The following is a 16,647-nucleotide window of genomic DNA, read 5'->3' as shown; positions in this document are numbered from 1 at the left end:
CAAATGCATAAATCCGGCTTTACTGTCAAATTCTTTGTTAATGCCATACTTTGGCCTATTTAAAACTAATCAGATATACTGAACTTTAAGTTAAACAGACCATTTTTCCAGAGTAAACCAAACAGTTTGTTTTTATTATTGGTACAGTAAGAAGATCAATTTGTAGACTTGGTGTTTAGCAAATGGCCTGAAAAATGGACAGAAACGCAGGTACTGTAGATATCTTAATGCAAGTGAACACTGTGTTATAATCCCAAACCCGATTTTTATATCTTTTTTTTTTTTGAAAGTCTGAATGTATACAGATGTGCCTTTTACATTATGCTCTTCACATGTGCAATGCCCCATTACTTCTACTTAAGCAAAATACTAATTAAGTACGATAAGCTAGTATGCTCCCAAAAACTGTTAAAAACTTTTTTCTTGTTGAGATTGTCTTCTGTGATCATTTTTTTAATTTCATTTTTATTGAGATAAAAGAATAAAAAGATGGTGCCACTAGTTCAGCAACCAAAGTAAATACATAAGTAAGTACATACACAAAGAAAAGACAAGACAGAGCACTGATATTGCACTCCTCCTGCCTCCCTCCATCCCTCGCATAAAGTAAAACATTTACCCCAAAACCAGTGCCACATATCCCCCTCAGCCACCTGCTGCACTTCCCATCAGACCTTATGGAGGGGCAGATTTTTTTTTCTTTCAATCAAGTTAGGTTTTCACATCTTTGTAAGTTTTTGCACTTTAGGCAAGAATTCTTTGTTATCTGACATTACTATGAAAGTGCCAGGGACCGCCTCTGAAGCGGTGTTTTTGGTTGTTGTCTGTGGAGGTCTGTGGAGCTCAGCTCAGCGTGATTCATGGTTGTAACATCCGGGCAGAGTGCGCCATCCAATGGACGGAGTCGGTAACGTCCCGGTTCTCTGATTGGATAAAGGAAGATAACGTGTTTGTGCGGGAAGCTTTGATGTACGTGGGTGGTCCAGCCGGATAAAACGGAGGTAGTTCATTCATAAACACCACCGGCCTGTTATTAGAGAAGTACACATGCGTGTGTTGACAGAGTTTTTGTCAACATAAATACGTACACCTACACCAACTGCACGTTGCATCCGAAACACAATAAAATGTACTTTTGTGGTTTCCAACACAAACAGTGACACGGTGATTAAACAGTTTTTAAATGCAATGCAGCTGCGCAACAAGCTGCACACGTTAACCACAGTGAAATAAGGTTAGCTGCGACACCAGCGATATGAAAACAAGGCATTTCTCATCGGCGACCACCCACACACCGAGGGAGTCTACGAGGAGAGGGAGTTGAAGCTGAGGTGGGAGGAGGACGCCATTGCAGCCGCAGCTGGCCGTTTGTGATTCGGCTGAGGAGAGACAAATGTTCACGACCAAACTTCACAATGTCGAGGGGCTTTCGGAGACTTTTCGGGCTCAACTCCCAGTTACTGTGTTAGAGTGAATACGGACCAGTACAATGGACGGTTTGCTTCTGAGGGAGAGAAAATGTGGAGCCACAGCGCCGAACCGAAGCAGGTAAGGAGGGATATTTGTGTTTCAGGGGACAATGGGAGAAAGTTTTAGCTAACCGAGGCTAACTAACGGTAGTTGTTTTAGCTAGCGTTACAGCTAGCGAGCCGAGCCAAGCCGAGTGAGTCACAGAGCCGCATCCTCCTCACCCTGGTACTTCGTTTATATCTGTTAGGACTCAGCTCCACAGAGCCTAAATTGGTTATTTTTTATTGGGTTAAACTTGAGTTTTATTGCCATTTTAACTCTAATAAGTTATTTTCAACCGAGTACCGCCATGGTTAGAAATGGCAACAAATCTACTGCTCGGTTGCAAAATTAATGGCCGTTTAACTTTTCGACACCTTTCCACGACTTTGTTTGGCTAAGCTCTGAACTCAGGCCATTTCTTAGTGAGGGTTTAGGTCCGAGGCTTTTGAGTTTGATGTAATATTAAAACTTACAAGTTATGGCTCGGTTGCACGACTGCGTAGTAAACATTTAAAGCCAGTGGAGGAAATAGTATTCTTATCTTTTACTGAAATAAAACTAGCAAAACAACAGTTTATAAACTCGTAATCAAAAGAAAAGTCCCGAATTCAGAGTCTTAATAAGTAACGTTGCGGAAGTTACATGCTGTTGTCATTGTATTACTAGTAACGTTGGTTATATAATTATTATCACTGATGCAGAACTTGTGCAACAAGCATTATGATTTGGAAGTTGGTTGAATTGGCGCTGTTAGTGACATCTACTCAAATCGGTAGAATTTTATAGACCAACGATATGTTTTTGTATGTGAAATACTAATCTGCAAAGTAACTTGTAACTACAGCTGTTTGATACATGTAGTGGAGTAACATGAAGTGTTTCTCTCTGAAATGTAGCACAGTATAGGTATGGAGAGGCACAAATGTGTGCTCAGTGAAATATTTGGTGATATGCACTTCATTACTTTCCACCACTGATTAAAAGCCATGAGAGGACAGCAGCTTAATGCATTCAGACAGTGTGATGACAATAGACTGTTAGGAATCGTCTGCTAAGAAGTGCTGGTATGGTCCTTTAACAGTCAGACCAGGTTGTTCGAGGAGTTTAGCAACACTTTCTTTGCAGTATGCTTGCTTGGTTGCTTTCTAACCATGTCATTCCCCTTTCAGTCTCCCACCGTTCTTTCACCTGTCTGATGGCCCAGTCTCTCACCATGAACAGCAGTAGGAACTGCACCACAGTGGGGAATGGTGACGGTCTGGCTGCCCTGGAGTCAGTCTCCATCGTGACCATCACGCTCCTTGCCTGCCTGGGGAACCTCTTGATTGTGGCAACCCTTTATCGCAGGCCTTATCTGCTCACACCCAGCAACAAATTTGTGTTCAGCCTGACCCTGTCCAACCTGCTGCTGTCCATGCTGGTGCTGCCATTTGTGGCCGTGAGCTCGGCAAAGAGAGAGTGGGTGTTTGGGGTGGTGTGGTGTAACTTCACTGCTCTGCTCTATCTGCTCATCAGCTCTGCCAGCATGCTCACCCTTGGAGCTATTGCTGTTGACAGGTCAGTGTTGGATGATGGTTTCAGTCGTGCACATGTGGACAATCTCTGTATAATCACATAATGAGAAATGATAAGAGTTATTTGTTTGTTGTTATTATTTTTGAAAACCTAGAATTGTTTCCATACACCTATATAGAGTAAAAACAGCTCCATAAAACTGACAGAAATGTCAGATTTTCATCGCAGCTTTCATCTAGAGGATCTTCTAATATTTGCATGATAGTGGGTGGAATCTTGTGTTACTTTGTGTCTTTATCTCATTCTTATGACTAAGTGAAGATGAGATTCGGCATTGTGCCGTTTTTGGCTTTGGAAGAAACATACTCATGTTCTGAAACTTGTGAAATGTAGTTTTTGGTGTGTTGCCCTTTAAGGTCAGTATGTAGCCTTGTAAATAAGATTGGTTAACCACACACTTAGGTCGTGGTATTTTTCTGGAGATTTTCCCAGCTCAAGTGACAAGCATTAGACAGGCTTCCACAAAGCAATTTTAAATGTGGACTGACATGAATGCACCATTCATCTGCAATGCGGAGATTATTTCCACTGATCCTACTTTTAGAAACAAGAAACAGTGACAAATAAAAGCCTGCACAGATACAGCTAATTCAGTATGGCAAAGTCCGCTTTGACCACTTTTTTCTTTGACTCGATATTTACAAATTTTGAATAACTATTTTATTTATTTAGTCAAAGTTCTCTCATTGGGATATGTGCATGAGCAGGAAGTTCACAATGCTTCTAACGAACAAAATAACTGTCAGAATGTCAATAAAGAAAATATTTCTACACCCATTTTTCTTATTTAACAGAAAAATAAAACTGTATGCCTTCTGAATTGAAGTTTCTCTCTTTCACTGAACTAAGACAAGCTTAATTGCCTTGTTAGTGTAAAACACACTTTGTTAGAACTAAATAAAAAAAAATATTCGTCCAGTTGCTCACCCATAATTGTCAGTTGTAAAAAACGAGATTTGATGACATCCCATGTGACTTTTTGCGGTTTTAGTGGATTTTCCTTAAATGTTATGTACTAAAAGATAGATCAATCAAATGTAAAACGTTGAATACCACTCATAATTATGTTGTTATTCTTGTTAGGGATCACAACTCAGAGGACTGTAAAATGTGACTAAGATCTACTGTAAAATAGCTCAGTAGCATACAGTCCTCACTGTTCTCAGTGTTGTCCTAATTACCCTCAGCACCTTTGGGAATTTTTGATTACAGTGCATGTTTTTGTTCTCCCTGCCAAGCCTCTCCTTTTCTGTTGTGCTTGCAGCTTTTCAAAAGTCTCTTTACTGCATTGTTGTGGGGGAAAAGTGCAGCCTTTAGCTTCACTCAAAATTAAATAGCCTGTGTGTTACTTGGACCAGAGCGCTCCCATGAGCCCAGTGTAGGGTTTCCTCACTGTGTTCTTCTCTCTTCCCAACAGGTACTACGCAGTGCTTTACCCAATGATCTACCCCATGAAGATCACAGGAAACCGGGCGGTTGTCGTCATTTCCTATGTGTGGCTACACTCCCTGGTGGGCTGTCTGCCTCCTCTGTTTGGCTGGTCCTCCTTCGAGTTCGACTGCTTCAAGTGGACCTGTGTGGCCTCTTGGCACAGGGAGCTGAGCTACACTGCCTTCTGGGTTACCTGGTGCACCCTTCCCCCCTTCTTCATCATGCTGGCCTGTTACGGTGTAATTTTCCGTGTTGCCCGCATGAAAGCCCGCAAAGTACACTGTGGGACAGTTGTTGTGGCCCAGGACGAGTCCACTGGAGCTCAGAGAAACGGACGAAAAAACTCAAGCACCTCAACTTCCTCGAATGGAAGCCGGCGGAGCCTTGTGTATGCGGGGAGCCAGTGCAAGGCCTTTGTCACCATCTTAGTGGTGATCGGCACCTTCCTCATGACGTGGGGCCCGTATGTTGGTGTGGTGTGCACAGAGGCTTTGTGGGGACAAGGGAGTGTGTCTCAGGGACTGGAGACTTTGGTGGCATGGCTGTCTTTCTGCAGCGCGGTGTGCCACCCGCTCATCTATGGTCTGTGGAATAAAACGGTGAGGAAGGAGCTGCTGGGGATGTGTTTTGGAGATCGCTACTACAGAGAGTCCTTCGCTACGCGGCAAAGGACGTCCCGCCTCTTCAGCATCTCCAACAGAATCACAGGTGGGAGAGGAGTGGTGCCTCTGTTTATCATGCACATCAATTCAAAGGAATGTTGACATCATTGTGTAGCTGGACTTATGGCTTCTTTATGTTAAATTGTTGACCAAAAATCAGAACATCAGTGTACTTATACACTGTGTTAAGAAGCGTGTTCAGGAAGACACACATAGACGAACAACCGAAAAACAAGGACAGCAAAGTCAACAAAGATAAGCAAACATAAACATAAAGTTGTTATATACAGACTAGTATGTACAATGTCTGCATACATCTTAGTCCATGTCCGTAAACTTTAAACAGGGATACAATAGTGCAAGAGTGGATGTTAGAATAGGTATTGAATGGGTACAGTGGGTGTAGAGTATGGACAGCATGTTTAGACTTACTGTCCTGTCTTGATTGTGATTTTATGTTTTGTATGATGTTGTACAATAAGAACTTGTTTGTGTTCTTTTAGACTTGGGTATGTCCCCACACCTGACAGCCATGCTGGTTGGCGGAGGGCATCTGCTGGCCCCAGGGAGCAGCACAGGAGACACTGGCTTCAGTTTCACTCAGGACTCATGTAAGTTTTGCACACAGGAAGCAGAAGGAGCAGGAAAAAAACACTTATACTAATTATACGCAGTAGACACACACACACACACACACACACACACACACACACACACACACACACACACAATAGCGTGTGGGAGCATAGTGTCTGTCAGCACACTCAAAACTAAAGCATTTGCAGTTGGTAACTGACTGTTGTGAGTTTACTCTGACACTTTAACAGCGTGAAGACACTGCATGCTCATCTGATGTCAGGGATGGACAGTAAACTGGATTTATCAGATTATTGACAATCTGAAGGTCTGAACCTCCTAACAATCAAAAATGCAATCACATCAGAATTTGTGGTTTGTAAAATGTTTCAGAAGCTGGCACCAGATAATTGTTTGACATCTTTCTTGATAAATTGCTTAAACAATGAATTTGACTGTGATCATAATTAAGGACAATTATTTGTCTGTCAGTTGACTCATTAAATAATGATCAATGGACTGTTTCAGAAGTACAATACACTGTTATCGAGAGTTCATGCTAATCATTATCTTACTGGGTTGCTCTTATATTTAGTAATCAAGTCAGTCCCAGTGGTTGTAATGGCAGCAGAAGTTGCATCTTTACTGACAAATGATGCTATTAAACTCTGACTATCCTGCTTTTTAAAACTGGACATTTGATCTAAACTTGAACGGGAAATGCAGATGATGTGATTAATGACACTTGTAAACATGAGGTTTTGAATGGCTGGCAGGTTGCGTCATAGTCCTACAGCTTTGTTACAGTCAGCCTCACATTCCTGTTTCACAGCTCATGTCTTCGGCTCAGTGTGGCCGAGGTAGGGCAAGTAATGTCATGTGTAAGACAAAGACCTCACATTACGAGTGTCCTGTATATTACTGCTCTCAGTTAGCCAACCTTTTTGTGTCTGTAATGTTTCCCGTGCAGGCACAGACGTGATGCTGCTGGATAACTTCTCCACAGACGGCTCCTCCCACCCACAGCACCACGGGAATCCGTCCGGAAAGAGGAGGAGCTCAGTCACCTTTGAAGACCAGGTGGAGCATTCCAAAGGTATCTGTCGCCTCCCCGCGCCTCACCAGATTAGAGGGGAGAGTTCACTTCGTGCTCACTGAAAGCTTAGAAAATAACTTTGTGGTCAGCAAGCTGCAAAACAAAACATCAGACTAAATATTTGTTTACTCTAGTGTTTATCTAATGAACATTACACGTTGTTCTTCTCCGCAGCTGAAAACACGTCCGCGGTTCAAGTCCACGCAGACATACACAAATCTCTGGACACCTTTGCTTCCTGTCTGGCGAAGGCTATAGAGAGTGACGCTAAGCTCACCCTGTTTGGGGAGGATTTGGCTCTGCCAGGGGGACTGTTTACGACCAGGGCAGCGCCGAGACCAAGATACCTGGATGGTCAGAGACTGAGGCTGGAGAGTATCGATGAAGGGATCGTAAAAGACGACAGAGAAGAAGAAGAGCAGGACGTGGAGGAAAAGCCAGCCTGAACGCAGCTGGTGCGAACATGCTTATAGGCCGTACTCAGTTTATTAGTGAACTGCAAGGATGCTACACCCTTCACACCACCATATGTGACCATTCAGAGTGGTGCTTGTCCTGCTCTGTGGTGCAGTTCATGAAGTCTGATCTCTCTACATGTGGGTACTCCATACTTGAAATTATTAGGAAACAGGAAGAGGCACATTATTCATTCTACAGTGTTGGACCAGGTGCACAGCATTAGTGTCTTTGTATGGATCAGTGTAATCAAATAGGAAGCCTTTACTACTGTAGCTTAAATGATCTGATCATTGTAGTAATTTGTTTATTACTATATATTATTCTATGTCCTCCCAATTTCAAATAGCATGTGCCTCATTGGGGCTGGCCAGTATTCAAGAAGAAGAATTGTTTCTATCTTCCTAAAGACTCATAACACTGTTATCAGATCAGCGTAAAATGTCCCCTTTGTTACACTCAGAAAAGTCTGTTTCAAGCCCAAATTCTCTCTTATTCAGACACACGGGTGTCTCTACTTACTGTGTGACTGGGCCTGCACAAACTGGACTTGACTGACACTCTGTTAGCTTTGTTGTAGTGGTTAATGTAGGACAACTCACAGCGTTACCAGTCTTATTGGTACATGATGACCTCATGTATTTCCCAACGGAGCTCCCCCCACCTTCAACCTGATGCCACGTTGTCATCATATGGGCAGGATGGGAAGATTCCCTTGTTTGTGACTTTATGACTCAAAATCCCGCCTATCACGTTGGGTTCTAGTTGACATGTCAGACTTTTGGTATATTTGTCCCTTTTTTAGACAATACTGTAATATTAAGTGTAAAGTCAGATATATTCCTAGGTATATTCCAGGAAAAGTTCAGTTTCTCAGTCATGATTATGACCCAGCTAATTACAAAAACTTGATATGACATGAGCGTGGCATAAGTAGAGGTCTAATCACCAGAATCAGTGAAAACATGCAGGGCCTTTAATGTAATACAGCAGAAATGAAAAGGGAGCAGAAGACAGATCACAGTCACAGTTTTTTGTTTGGGCTTTGGACTTTTGTTTTTTCCCCACAGGAGACATGTTGACTTGTTACAGTAGAAAAAAAAAATCACAGGCGTAAATAATGAAGTTAATGATGGCTGAATTCCATTTAGCAGCTTCAGTTTCAGGGTCTGTGTTGTTAATGCTGTCGTGGCTTAATCAGAGTCACTGTTAATGTTATTAATAACACCTGTGCTTTACCTACAATGACAAGTCCAAATGTCTGCTGTGAAAGAAGCCTGTTGATTTGACAGGCTTCTCAGGTGGATTGAAATCACTCAATTGCCTGCAGGTGTCAATTGGATTACGTTTGCTAGCCCTGACTTCTACCCCAGTGCATGCTGGGATAACTCTCCAACCAAAGCCCTGAATAGGAATTAATGAGCACAAAAGGAAATTCTATAATTTGTCATAAAAAATATCAAAATGATTAGAGTGATACAGTATGTATGTCCAGCCCCGAGCGTCATCATTGAAAAGAATGTGTTGCAGACTGATGTGGTCCTCATTGTGTAGGTACCTGATGTGACCACAGGGGCATTAGAAACTGGGACAGTCCTGACAGGTCATGATAATCGTATTGCACTCGAACTTGGTACTTGCTCTGACAGAAACCACTCATGGTACTGTATGTGTGAGAAGGTCATTGTTACCATTTGATCACTGTTTTTGCATTCTGTCCAAGATAAAGCCGTATGTTCATGGTGATGTAGTGAAGATGACATGGACGGTCAGATGGGTTAATGAGTGAATGAAGTTCAGAACCACTGAGTAATCAGTATTTCAAGATTGTCGTATTAATGAAAATGCAATCACATTTCATACTGTTGTGCACAGACCGAGCAGTGCAAAGCGACAAGCGGTCACAAATAAGTTACTTTATTTTGCTATATTGGTAACTGAAAGTCAACTCAGCAAAAAAATAAAAAAATTGGGTTCAGAGTCAAATTGGAGGACAAGTTCTGTCTGAGGGAAAAACTGGTCTTTATCAACAACACTGTCTTAGTAAATATTCATTAGTACATGTGTGTTTACCTCAGTTTATACACTCCATCGCTCACTTTACTATTATAAAGAGGAACTCAGTGGACATTTGTATTAAGTAGAGCACAGTACTGGTGCTTCAGTCTTACCTCGTATCTTCATATTATGTTTGAATGGTACTACTTTTGTAAAAAAAAAAAAAAAGCTATACACCTGAGAAGTGATGTAACCTTTTGATTTTCTCTATACAGTAAGTATTAATACAAATATTTGCATTAAAGTTTTGTATTAAGAAGATTCTTCTATTAAAACTTTTTACATAAACATTTCTGAACCAGTTTTCTATTTATTACATTTTCCGTTTGTGTTGCTGTGATTCTGTACGTGGAGGGGCGAACCTGAACCATGTCAGTGTCTTCACAGCAGCTGCCAAAACAACGGCCACCTGTCCTGCAGTCTGGAACCACTGCAAGCTTAGTATCACTCAGTATTTGACAAAGCTCTCATGTATTACCATTATGTACAAGTCAAATGCCCGGCCATGTTTAACAGCAGCTACTCACGTTCTTAAAGGGGAACTCCACTTATTTTAGACTAGTATAACACCCAAATCTCAGACCTTTCATCTGCTGATGTGCATTGTGGGTAATTTAAGCACTAGGTTTTGACAAATGCATGGAATATTCTTAAACTGTCTGTTTTACAGCAAGCAAAACCTGCTTCAGTGCTCATACAGGCACCTGATCGTTGTTTTAAATGTAAATTTTAGAAATTAATACAATTATCTGAGCTTTAGAAATCTGCCTTTATACTGAGCTTGATTACCTTCAGCCTCAGTTAGTCCATGTCTGCAGGAGGTTGAAGTTAGGAGAAAACACGAACTGGTTTAGGCTAAACCAAGCTGATGAGGACACAGCTACGGGGTTTGAGACATGTCATCTTCAGTCTGAAACTGAAGCTAAGCTAACAACAGGTGAACAGTGCTGTCGACCTGCCACGTCACAGGACAGGTGCTGTGTGTTTCTGCAGAATCATGGATGGCGCCTCAGCACAGACTGTCGTTTATTGCTGGACTGATTTTCAGTTCACTTGTTCGCTTGTTGCACAGTCGCCTTAAGCTTTTATCTTCCACACCTAAGTGTTGACATCTTTGAGATGCCATAGCTTTATTTTTTCCAAATTCTGTAAAAGATTATAATTAACTGACACGCCCCATTGGGGAGAAGAACCACAGCTCTGTTTCTTTTTTTTTCTTTTTTCTTTTTCTTCAACGACAAAATTAAAGCATTCGCCAAGTATGTTTTACTTAAAGTCCTTGCTTACATGCGTAACTGCCGGAGCAGCACATCAACATCTCTTAGCTTTGTGCTACAAATTCAAAATGTCACACGTTAACACTGATCAAAGCTCACTTTCTCCTAACAAAATAATATTGCACTTAACATCCTTGCACACCAGCCGCCATTATTCTCACCTTTACATATATACTGACGTCCTCGCCTTTTGCATTAACACAGATGTAGTTTATCCTCAAACAGAAACATCAGTAAGAAAGTCATCTTAAAAAAACACAGGGGGGCTAGAAATTACACTAATTTTCAAAAGGAAGTATTCTACACTATACTTGTACAAATCTCGGGTTTTTTTTCAAGTGCTATACAGCAAAAAGAAATCGTGTTTTCTTTAAAATAAAACGCCAGCAGGCTACTGCTCATCCTCGTTTTCCTGGCCCGAACCTTCAGAGCGATCGCCTTCTAGTCGATCTGCAAGAAGGAAAAGGCAGATATAAAAGGCATGAGGAGAAAAGCACAAGTAAACAGCGTCTGCACACAAATACACAGTTGAACACGAGTTACCTGATCGGATGTGATTTAGGGAGGCCAACATTCGGAGCATGAAAGAAGCTGGGACTGTGATTGTGTTCCTCGTCTCCTCCAGCATCAGCTCATTCCGAGTTATAACCTGGAAAGACAAGTAGAAGAAAGGTGTGAGGAAGAGTGAAACACATGCGGAGGAAGTGGAATCTGACTGATACCAGGAAGACAGAGAAGAAAGGGAAAACTGTCCTGCTGTGAAAGAAGGGCAGAACAAGCCATCTTCAAAGGAATCCTGGGTTTCTGAAGGTTACCTGAACAATGAATTACTTACCATGGCTTTTTAAAGGCAACTGCTCTTGGTTGAATTAGTTGAAAAAAGTCAGATATTTTTCATGGTGTCTGTGCAGCCTTGTTTAATCATTGTGTCCATGGAAATGATGATGCATGTTTCCTTCCAAAGAAAAGATGAGGCTGTTTGCATCTCTGCTAACTTTGATTGTTGCTGCTGTCTTGTATCAGTGCCGCACACTTTCATAAGCCAATCAATAAATCCACTGATCTCACTGATCTCTTCGAAGTCATACCTCATTAGCGAGAACTCTGTTGAAAGATGGCGACTCTTCCAGCGGCGACCAAATCTTGATATCGTAGTCTATCCCTGAAGAAGCCAGAACTGAAACAGAGCAGAAAACGAACATTCGTCATGGCGTCCCGTCAGCACAAGGGCCTTCTGCGGCGCAGGGTAAAGGCGGAGCGGGACTCACTGGGGTCGTAGGGGTGCGGCTGCAGGCAGTTGACCACATGGTTGTCGGCTTCCAGCAGCATGAGGTGCTCTGCGGTGTGTCTGTCCCAGATGAAGATGTGGCCGCAGTCCGAACCGCTCATCACAAAGTTGTTTCCCCAAAAACAGGACTCCTTTATCTACACACGGAAGACATAAAAACCACCTTGAATTATTAAAGGAACAGTTCAACATTTTAGGATGCCAGTTTATTTGTGTTCTCTCTGGGAAAGTTGACGCCACTCTCATGTCTGTAAACTCTACTATGATGTAAACAGTGTGGTGTACCATTGTCCTGGAGTTTCGGTGGCCTTTGTAGACCATTTTGACTGAGGGTCTCCTGATATTCTGGGTCTCGCTCTCCTCCATCTCCCTTCTCTCTTTCCTTCTGCGAAACAGCTCCTGGATACGAGCAGCTGCCGAGCGTCTGCGAAGCACAAGGAAACCAGCACATGTGATTATGAAGCGCGCGCACGCACACACACACACACAGAAGACAGGCAAACTCATGCTGTCGCTGATGCTCACGAACCCCATGCTTTAAAATTTTCTATGCTGGTTTTTAATCACTTCAACCAATGAAAAGCTTAGTTTAAACAAACCCCAAGCTGGAAAGCAGCCACATTCAAGTCGAAACACCTGCTTGTTCCATCATAACTGAATTAAGCCTTCAATACTGTTATGCAAAGTCTTGTCCATTTAATACATGACAGCAGTGTCACTAAATTAACGCAGATACACGCTGGTTCAGGTAGTGACCTAGCATCAAGGAGGTCTAACTGAGGAAATCAGCTGCGTTCGGCTCCTTTCCACCAGGATGTCATGCACCGATCTTTGTTCATTCATCGTCTCTGTTCTGTCCAAGATCTTCAAAGTGCTGCTGTTATGCTGCTACCCACAACTGTGCAGTCAGTACTCACATGCACATCACTCGAAATCCGCTGTTAGCTGTGTGTGTGTATTAGTTTATTTGTGAGTGAAATGAGCAACATCGTGATGTGCTGCTGAGGTTTAATGCTCCGCTGCATGTCACACACCTGACAGGTTAGATGCTTTTAGTTACCTGATCATCCTATCTCCTACTGCAGATCCTCTGGAATTAAATCTACATTTGTAGTGAAACAGTCAACGGCAATATGATACGTAATATTAAACAAGAGCAACGTCTGAATCTAAGAGATGTGCATTCAAGCACATGTTGCCTAGCGTACCTCTGGCCCTGTCCTCTGAACCTCGTGGACGGGATCAGAATGGGATCGTCGTCGCTGTCGTCGGAGTCCTGGTTGCCACGTGCAGGCTGACTCTGACCCTCCTCCCCCTCCTCCGCTGTGGGCTCCGCTCTCCTGCAGCCCCCCGACGTGTCCTCCGTACCCTCTGGCTGACTCCTCTCCAGCGGCGCAGAAGCCACGCCGGCCCCCTCGGAGGAGACCTCCGCTGGAGCCCCGGCTGACGAGCTGCCGAGGACGCCGGAGCAGGAGGCGTCACACGGTGGCTCTGTGGAGGCGGCGGACACACTCTGCTGCCCCGAGGACTCCGAGGGAGCTGAGGAAAAACACATATTAATACATGTGGGACAATTTTCAAATGCACTATTGTGTGGTTTGGTTGTAGGCATGATGACTGATTAAGGTGGAGCAGAGTGCATGTTTTTTGTGATGCATGTGGATTTTTTTGTGTATTTTTTGCACCTCTGACCAATGAATTTCCTTCTTTGAATACTACAGTTTAAGAGTAAATCTCTGAAAATCCTGCCTTTGCTGACCTCCAGTGGTTTCCCATCTTCTTGCAGTGATACAGTACAGGTGTTCTCCGGTACAGCTTGGCATCGCTGTTATCGGTGCATAAGAGCACGCTTCTGACCACACCCATCGGTGATGCAGCGTGTCAACGGCGAAACATGCATGAAACTGTCAAAACACCGCTTCTCAGCTCTGCAGGACTCACCTTGCTCTGACACTGAACTCTGCATCGACAGACTCTCTCTGGTCTGAGCAGCCACACCCTCAGATGCTTTGGGGCCTCCACTGCCCATAGAGCTGGATGTGTTACTGCTCCTGAGGACAAAGATAAAACCGTAGTGAGTCCCTCTTTCTACATGGTGTCCATTCATTTTTAATTGTTTCTCAGTGAGGAGTTTATTGTACCAAAAAAGTTCAGACACTGTGTAAAACATAAAGAAGACAGAAGGTGATAACTTGCTAATCCTTATATATTTACTGTATGACCTCATCAACCTCGTTGATTTTTGTAATTTATTCTTATTCTGAATCTGACGCAGCAACACGTTTCAAACAAGTTGGGACAGAAAGTTGTGGAATTCTCCTGTTTGGAACATTCCACAGGTAAACAGGTTGATTGGTAACAGGTGAGAGTATCATGATTGGGTATGAAAGGAGCATCCTGGAGAGGCTCAGTCGCTCACAAGCAAGGATGGAGAGAGGTTCATCACTTTGTGAACACATGATTGTATGAAGGAGATTAATACAGAGGCTCAGGAACACTTTGTAAACACTGTTTGTAAATGATGGCATTCTGTTTTTATTTACACTTCACACAGTATCACACCTTATTTGGAGTCAGGGTTGTATAAAGCTGACTGCAGGTCTGTTCACACCATCTGTTTATTGATTGTTCTGTCCTCACTAAGCATCTTAGGTTGGTGCTGCCAGGTGGGTGTGACACAGATATGTTGAGTATGATGCATGCTGTTTATTGTCAGCAATTTATTGCCTCGTATTTTCTCTTTGACACTTTGCATTAAACTTCATGAGGTCCTGAATCATTGCGCTTCTTTGTGATTGGTCAGACGGGTGCTTCAGGAGTAAAGAGTTACTGTACTTGGCATGTGATTCTTAAACTGGCCTTTTATCTCTCCACGCTCAGGCGACCACTCACCACTCATCAGTGAAGTCCAGCTTGATGGTGCTGGTGGTGGTCCCCTCTGAGCTGTAGTGCAGGCTGAGGACTGGCTCTGCTGTACTGGATCGACTTGTGCCAGTGGTGGTGGAGGTGGTGGGAGAGCTGCTGCTGACTGGTACAGGACCAGACTGATCAGGAGGTGAACCTGCAGCTTCTGCAGCTCCTGAGAGGGCAGAGGAAGACACACAGACACGAAGCAAGCGAGAATTAAATCTGCTCCGCGAAAACCCAATGATTCTGACGATTATGACGATTGTTAGCTGAGAGAAGTGTTTCCAGTTGTCACAGCATGTAAGTGGTTGTTTAAAAGCACACTGGAAACATGCAACCTCCTGTTGCATCACTTTCCATTGATTAACAATAGAAATGAAGACATGCAGCGGACATTAACAGAGCGGACAAAGGCAGGCACTCTGTTCGACTGCCAGCAGCCACAGCAACAAGACAGACACGCACCAAGACACAAGGTACACACACGCCAGAGGATCATGACACACACCAGCTGGTTGTTACAGACTCGTAAGGTGTTAGGCAAAGTTAGTTCTACCTTTTCATTAAAGTAGTACCCAAAGAAAACTGATGACAGTGACTCACAGCAAAGTTTTCAAATGTCTTTGTGCTTTGGGAAAACAAAACAAATGTGTCTCCACCCTGTTGACCACGCTGTATTCATGTGAAAGGAGACGCCTCAAAAGCAGACAAGTACTGTAACTCAGGACAACAGCAGCAGTGATTGGTCAGTTAATCAATTAGTCCATCAACAGGAAATTAATCATCAACTATTCAGATAATGGATTAATCCTTTGATAATGAGTTAAAATGTCCAGAACGTACTTGTGTGAATTAGAACTAACTGATAAACATACCGGGATCATCAGCTTATTGGAGAAATGTTGGTGTCAGTGTTTATGTTGGTTTAAGTTTATATTTCAACTGGAAAATGTCCTGCTCAGTTCTTATCTTGGCCACAACTCTTTTTTTAAAAGAACAAATTGTAAACTTAATGGCCATCAAAGTCTGCCACGATGGATTTTTGTCATTTTGGAAGGTTTTAAAATCAGTAATATTAATAGAACCTGTTGGATTTTTACTGTATCTAGATACACATTGCTATTATAAATAAGGTCGGTTGAAAAACATGGCCGCCATCAACCAAAAAAGGTTTCAAGGGGCAGGCTTAGCAGAACTATGGCCATTTGTCCAGTCATCGTATATTTTTGCACATATATTCAGGCCATGCTTTGGGACAGGCTTACTGAAGCATTTTGAGGCCATCCTATAGAGGGCGCCACAGATACCAAAAATCTGTACCTCAAAACCTATTGGACAGAACCACATATTTGCTCATAACTCAAGATGCCTGAATCTGATTTAACTCACAGGAGACCTCCTGTGCCGTCCCCTGAACATTTCTACTGAGTTTTGTTCAAATCCAAGTGGGGAGAAACTGCGGACCACTGAGTGCGTAATTGAAGCGCTGAAGGGTTTGTGATGATAAGTGACGAGTGTCTGATTGTTTAAACAGAATTAAACTAGCTGAAGTGACCGATATGAAGCCTGAAACCTGCTTGTTGCTGCCTGTGGATTTAACTTTGGCTGGAACCTGGAATCACCGCTTGTGTTCTGGGTGTAAATTTGAACTAACCCTTTAAGTACAGATAAAAAGCAGTTAGTTAACCAAAGGACCCCCACCTGCATCATGTATACCAAAGTAAGTTGATATTCAGATAGTAGAATTATCACAGTATCTCTTAATGATACTAAAAAAACTAAAAAGATTTGTACAGTTTACATTACTGT

The 16,647-nt window shown here is 42.8% G+C and overlaps 2 protein-coding genes across 4 annotated transcripts in view; one reads left to right on the top strand and one right to left on the bottom strand.

Annotated features, from left to right (window-relative positions):
* The first annotated feature begins 1,335 nt into the window (after positions 1 to 1,335).
* Positions 1,336 to 9,262, top strand: gpr161b (G protein-coupled receptor 161b). Its single transcript, XM_070975324.1, has 6 exons — positions 1,336 to 1,548; positions 2,682 to 3,069; positions 4,505 to 5,226; positions 5,684 to 5,791; positions 6,727 to 6,852; positions 7,027 to 9,262. The coding sequence occupies exons 2-6, from the start codon at positions 2,708 to 2,710 to the stop codon at positions 7,296 to 7,298; spliced, it is 1,590 nt and encodes a 529-aa protein (XP_070831425.1). The 5' UTR covers positions 1,336 to 1,548; positions 2,682 to 2,707; the 3' UTR covers positions 7,299 to 9,262.
* dcaf6 (ddb1 and cul4 associated factor 6) overlaps positions 9,206 to 16,647 on the bottom strand; it is a 22,707-nt gene continuing 15,265 nt past the window's right edge. For all 3 annotated transcript variants that reach the window (XM_070975321.1, XM_070975322.1, XM_070975323.1), the window contains 8 exons: positions 14,824 to 15,010; positions 13,873 to 13,982; positions 13,140 to 13,470; positions 12,217 to 12,355; positions 11,912 to 12,068; positions 11,732 to 11,820; positions 11,187 to 11,292; positions 9,206 to 11,093 (listed from right to left, as the gene is read on the bottom strand). In XM_070975321.1, the coding sequence (XP_070831422.1) occupies positions 11,035 to 11,093; positions 11,187 to 11,292; positions 11,732 to 11,820; positions 11,912 to 12,068; positions 12,217 to 12,355; positions 13,140 to 13,470; positions 13,873 to 13,982; positions 14,824 to 15,010 (1,178 nt within the window). In that variant the 3' untranslated portion in view covers positions 9,206 to 11,034. The remainder of the gene's footprint in view (positions 11,094 to 11,186; positions 11,293 to 11,731; positions 11,821 to 11,911; positions 12,069 to 12,216; positions 12,356 to 13,139; positions 13,471 to 13,872; positions 13,983 to 14,823; positions 15,011 to 16,647) is intronic.

This window comes from Chaetodon trifascialis, chromosome 12 (genome assembly GCF_039877785.1).
Source record: "Chaetodon trifascialis isolate fChaTrf1 chromosome 12, fChaTrf1.hap1, whole genome shotgun sequence".
In the NCBI taxonomy this organism is placed as follows: Eukaryota; Metazoa; Chordata; class Actinopteri; order Chaetodontiformes; family Chaetodontidae; genus Chaetodon; species Chaetodon trifascialis.
This window is presented reverse-complemented; position numbering and strand designations above follow the sequence as displayed.

Bases quoted from the DNA above. Each gene is read 5' to 3' on its own strand.
- gpr161b (XM_070975324.1), top strand. From the start codon at position 2,708: ATGGCCCAGTCTCTCACCATGAACAGCAGTAGGAACTGCACCACAGTG. The intron at 3,070-4,504 runs GTCAGTGTTGGA...TCTTCCCAACAG, and splicing joins GGAGCTATTGCTGTTGACAG to GTACTACGCAGTGCTTTACC. The intron at 5,792-6,726 runs GTAAGTTTTGCA...TTTCCCGTGCAG, and splicing joins CAGTTTCACTCAGGACTCAT to GCACAGACGTGATGCTGCTG.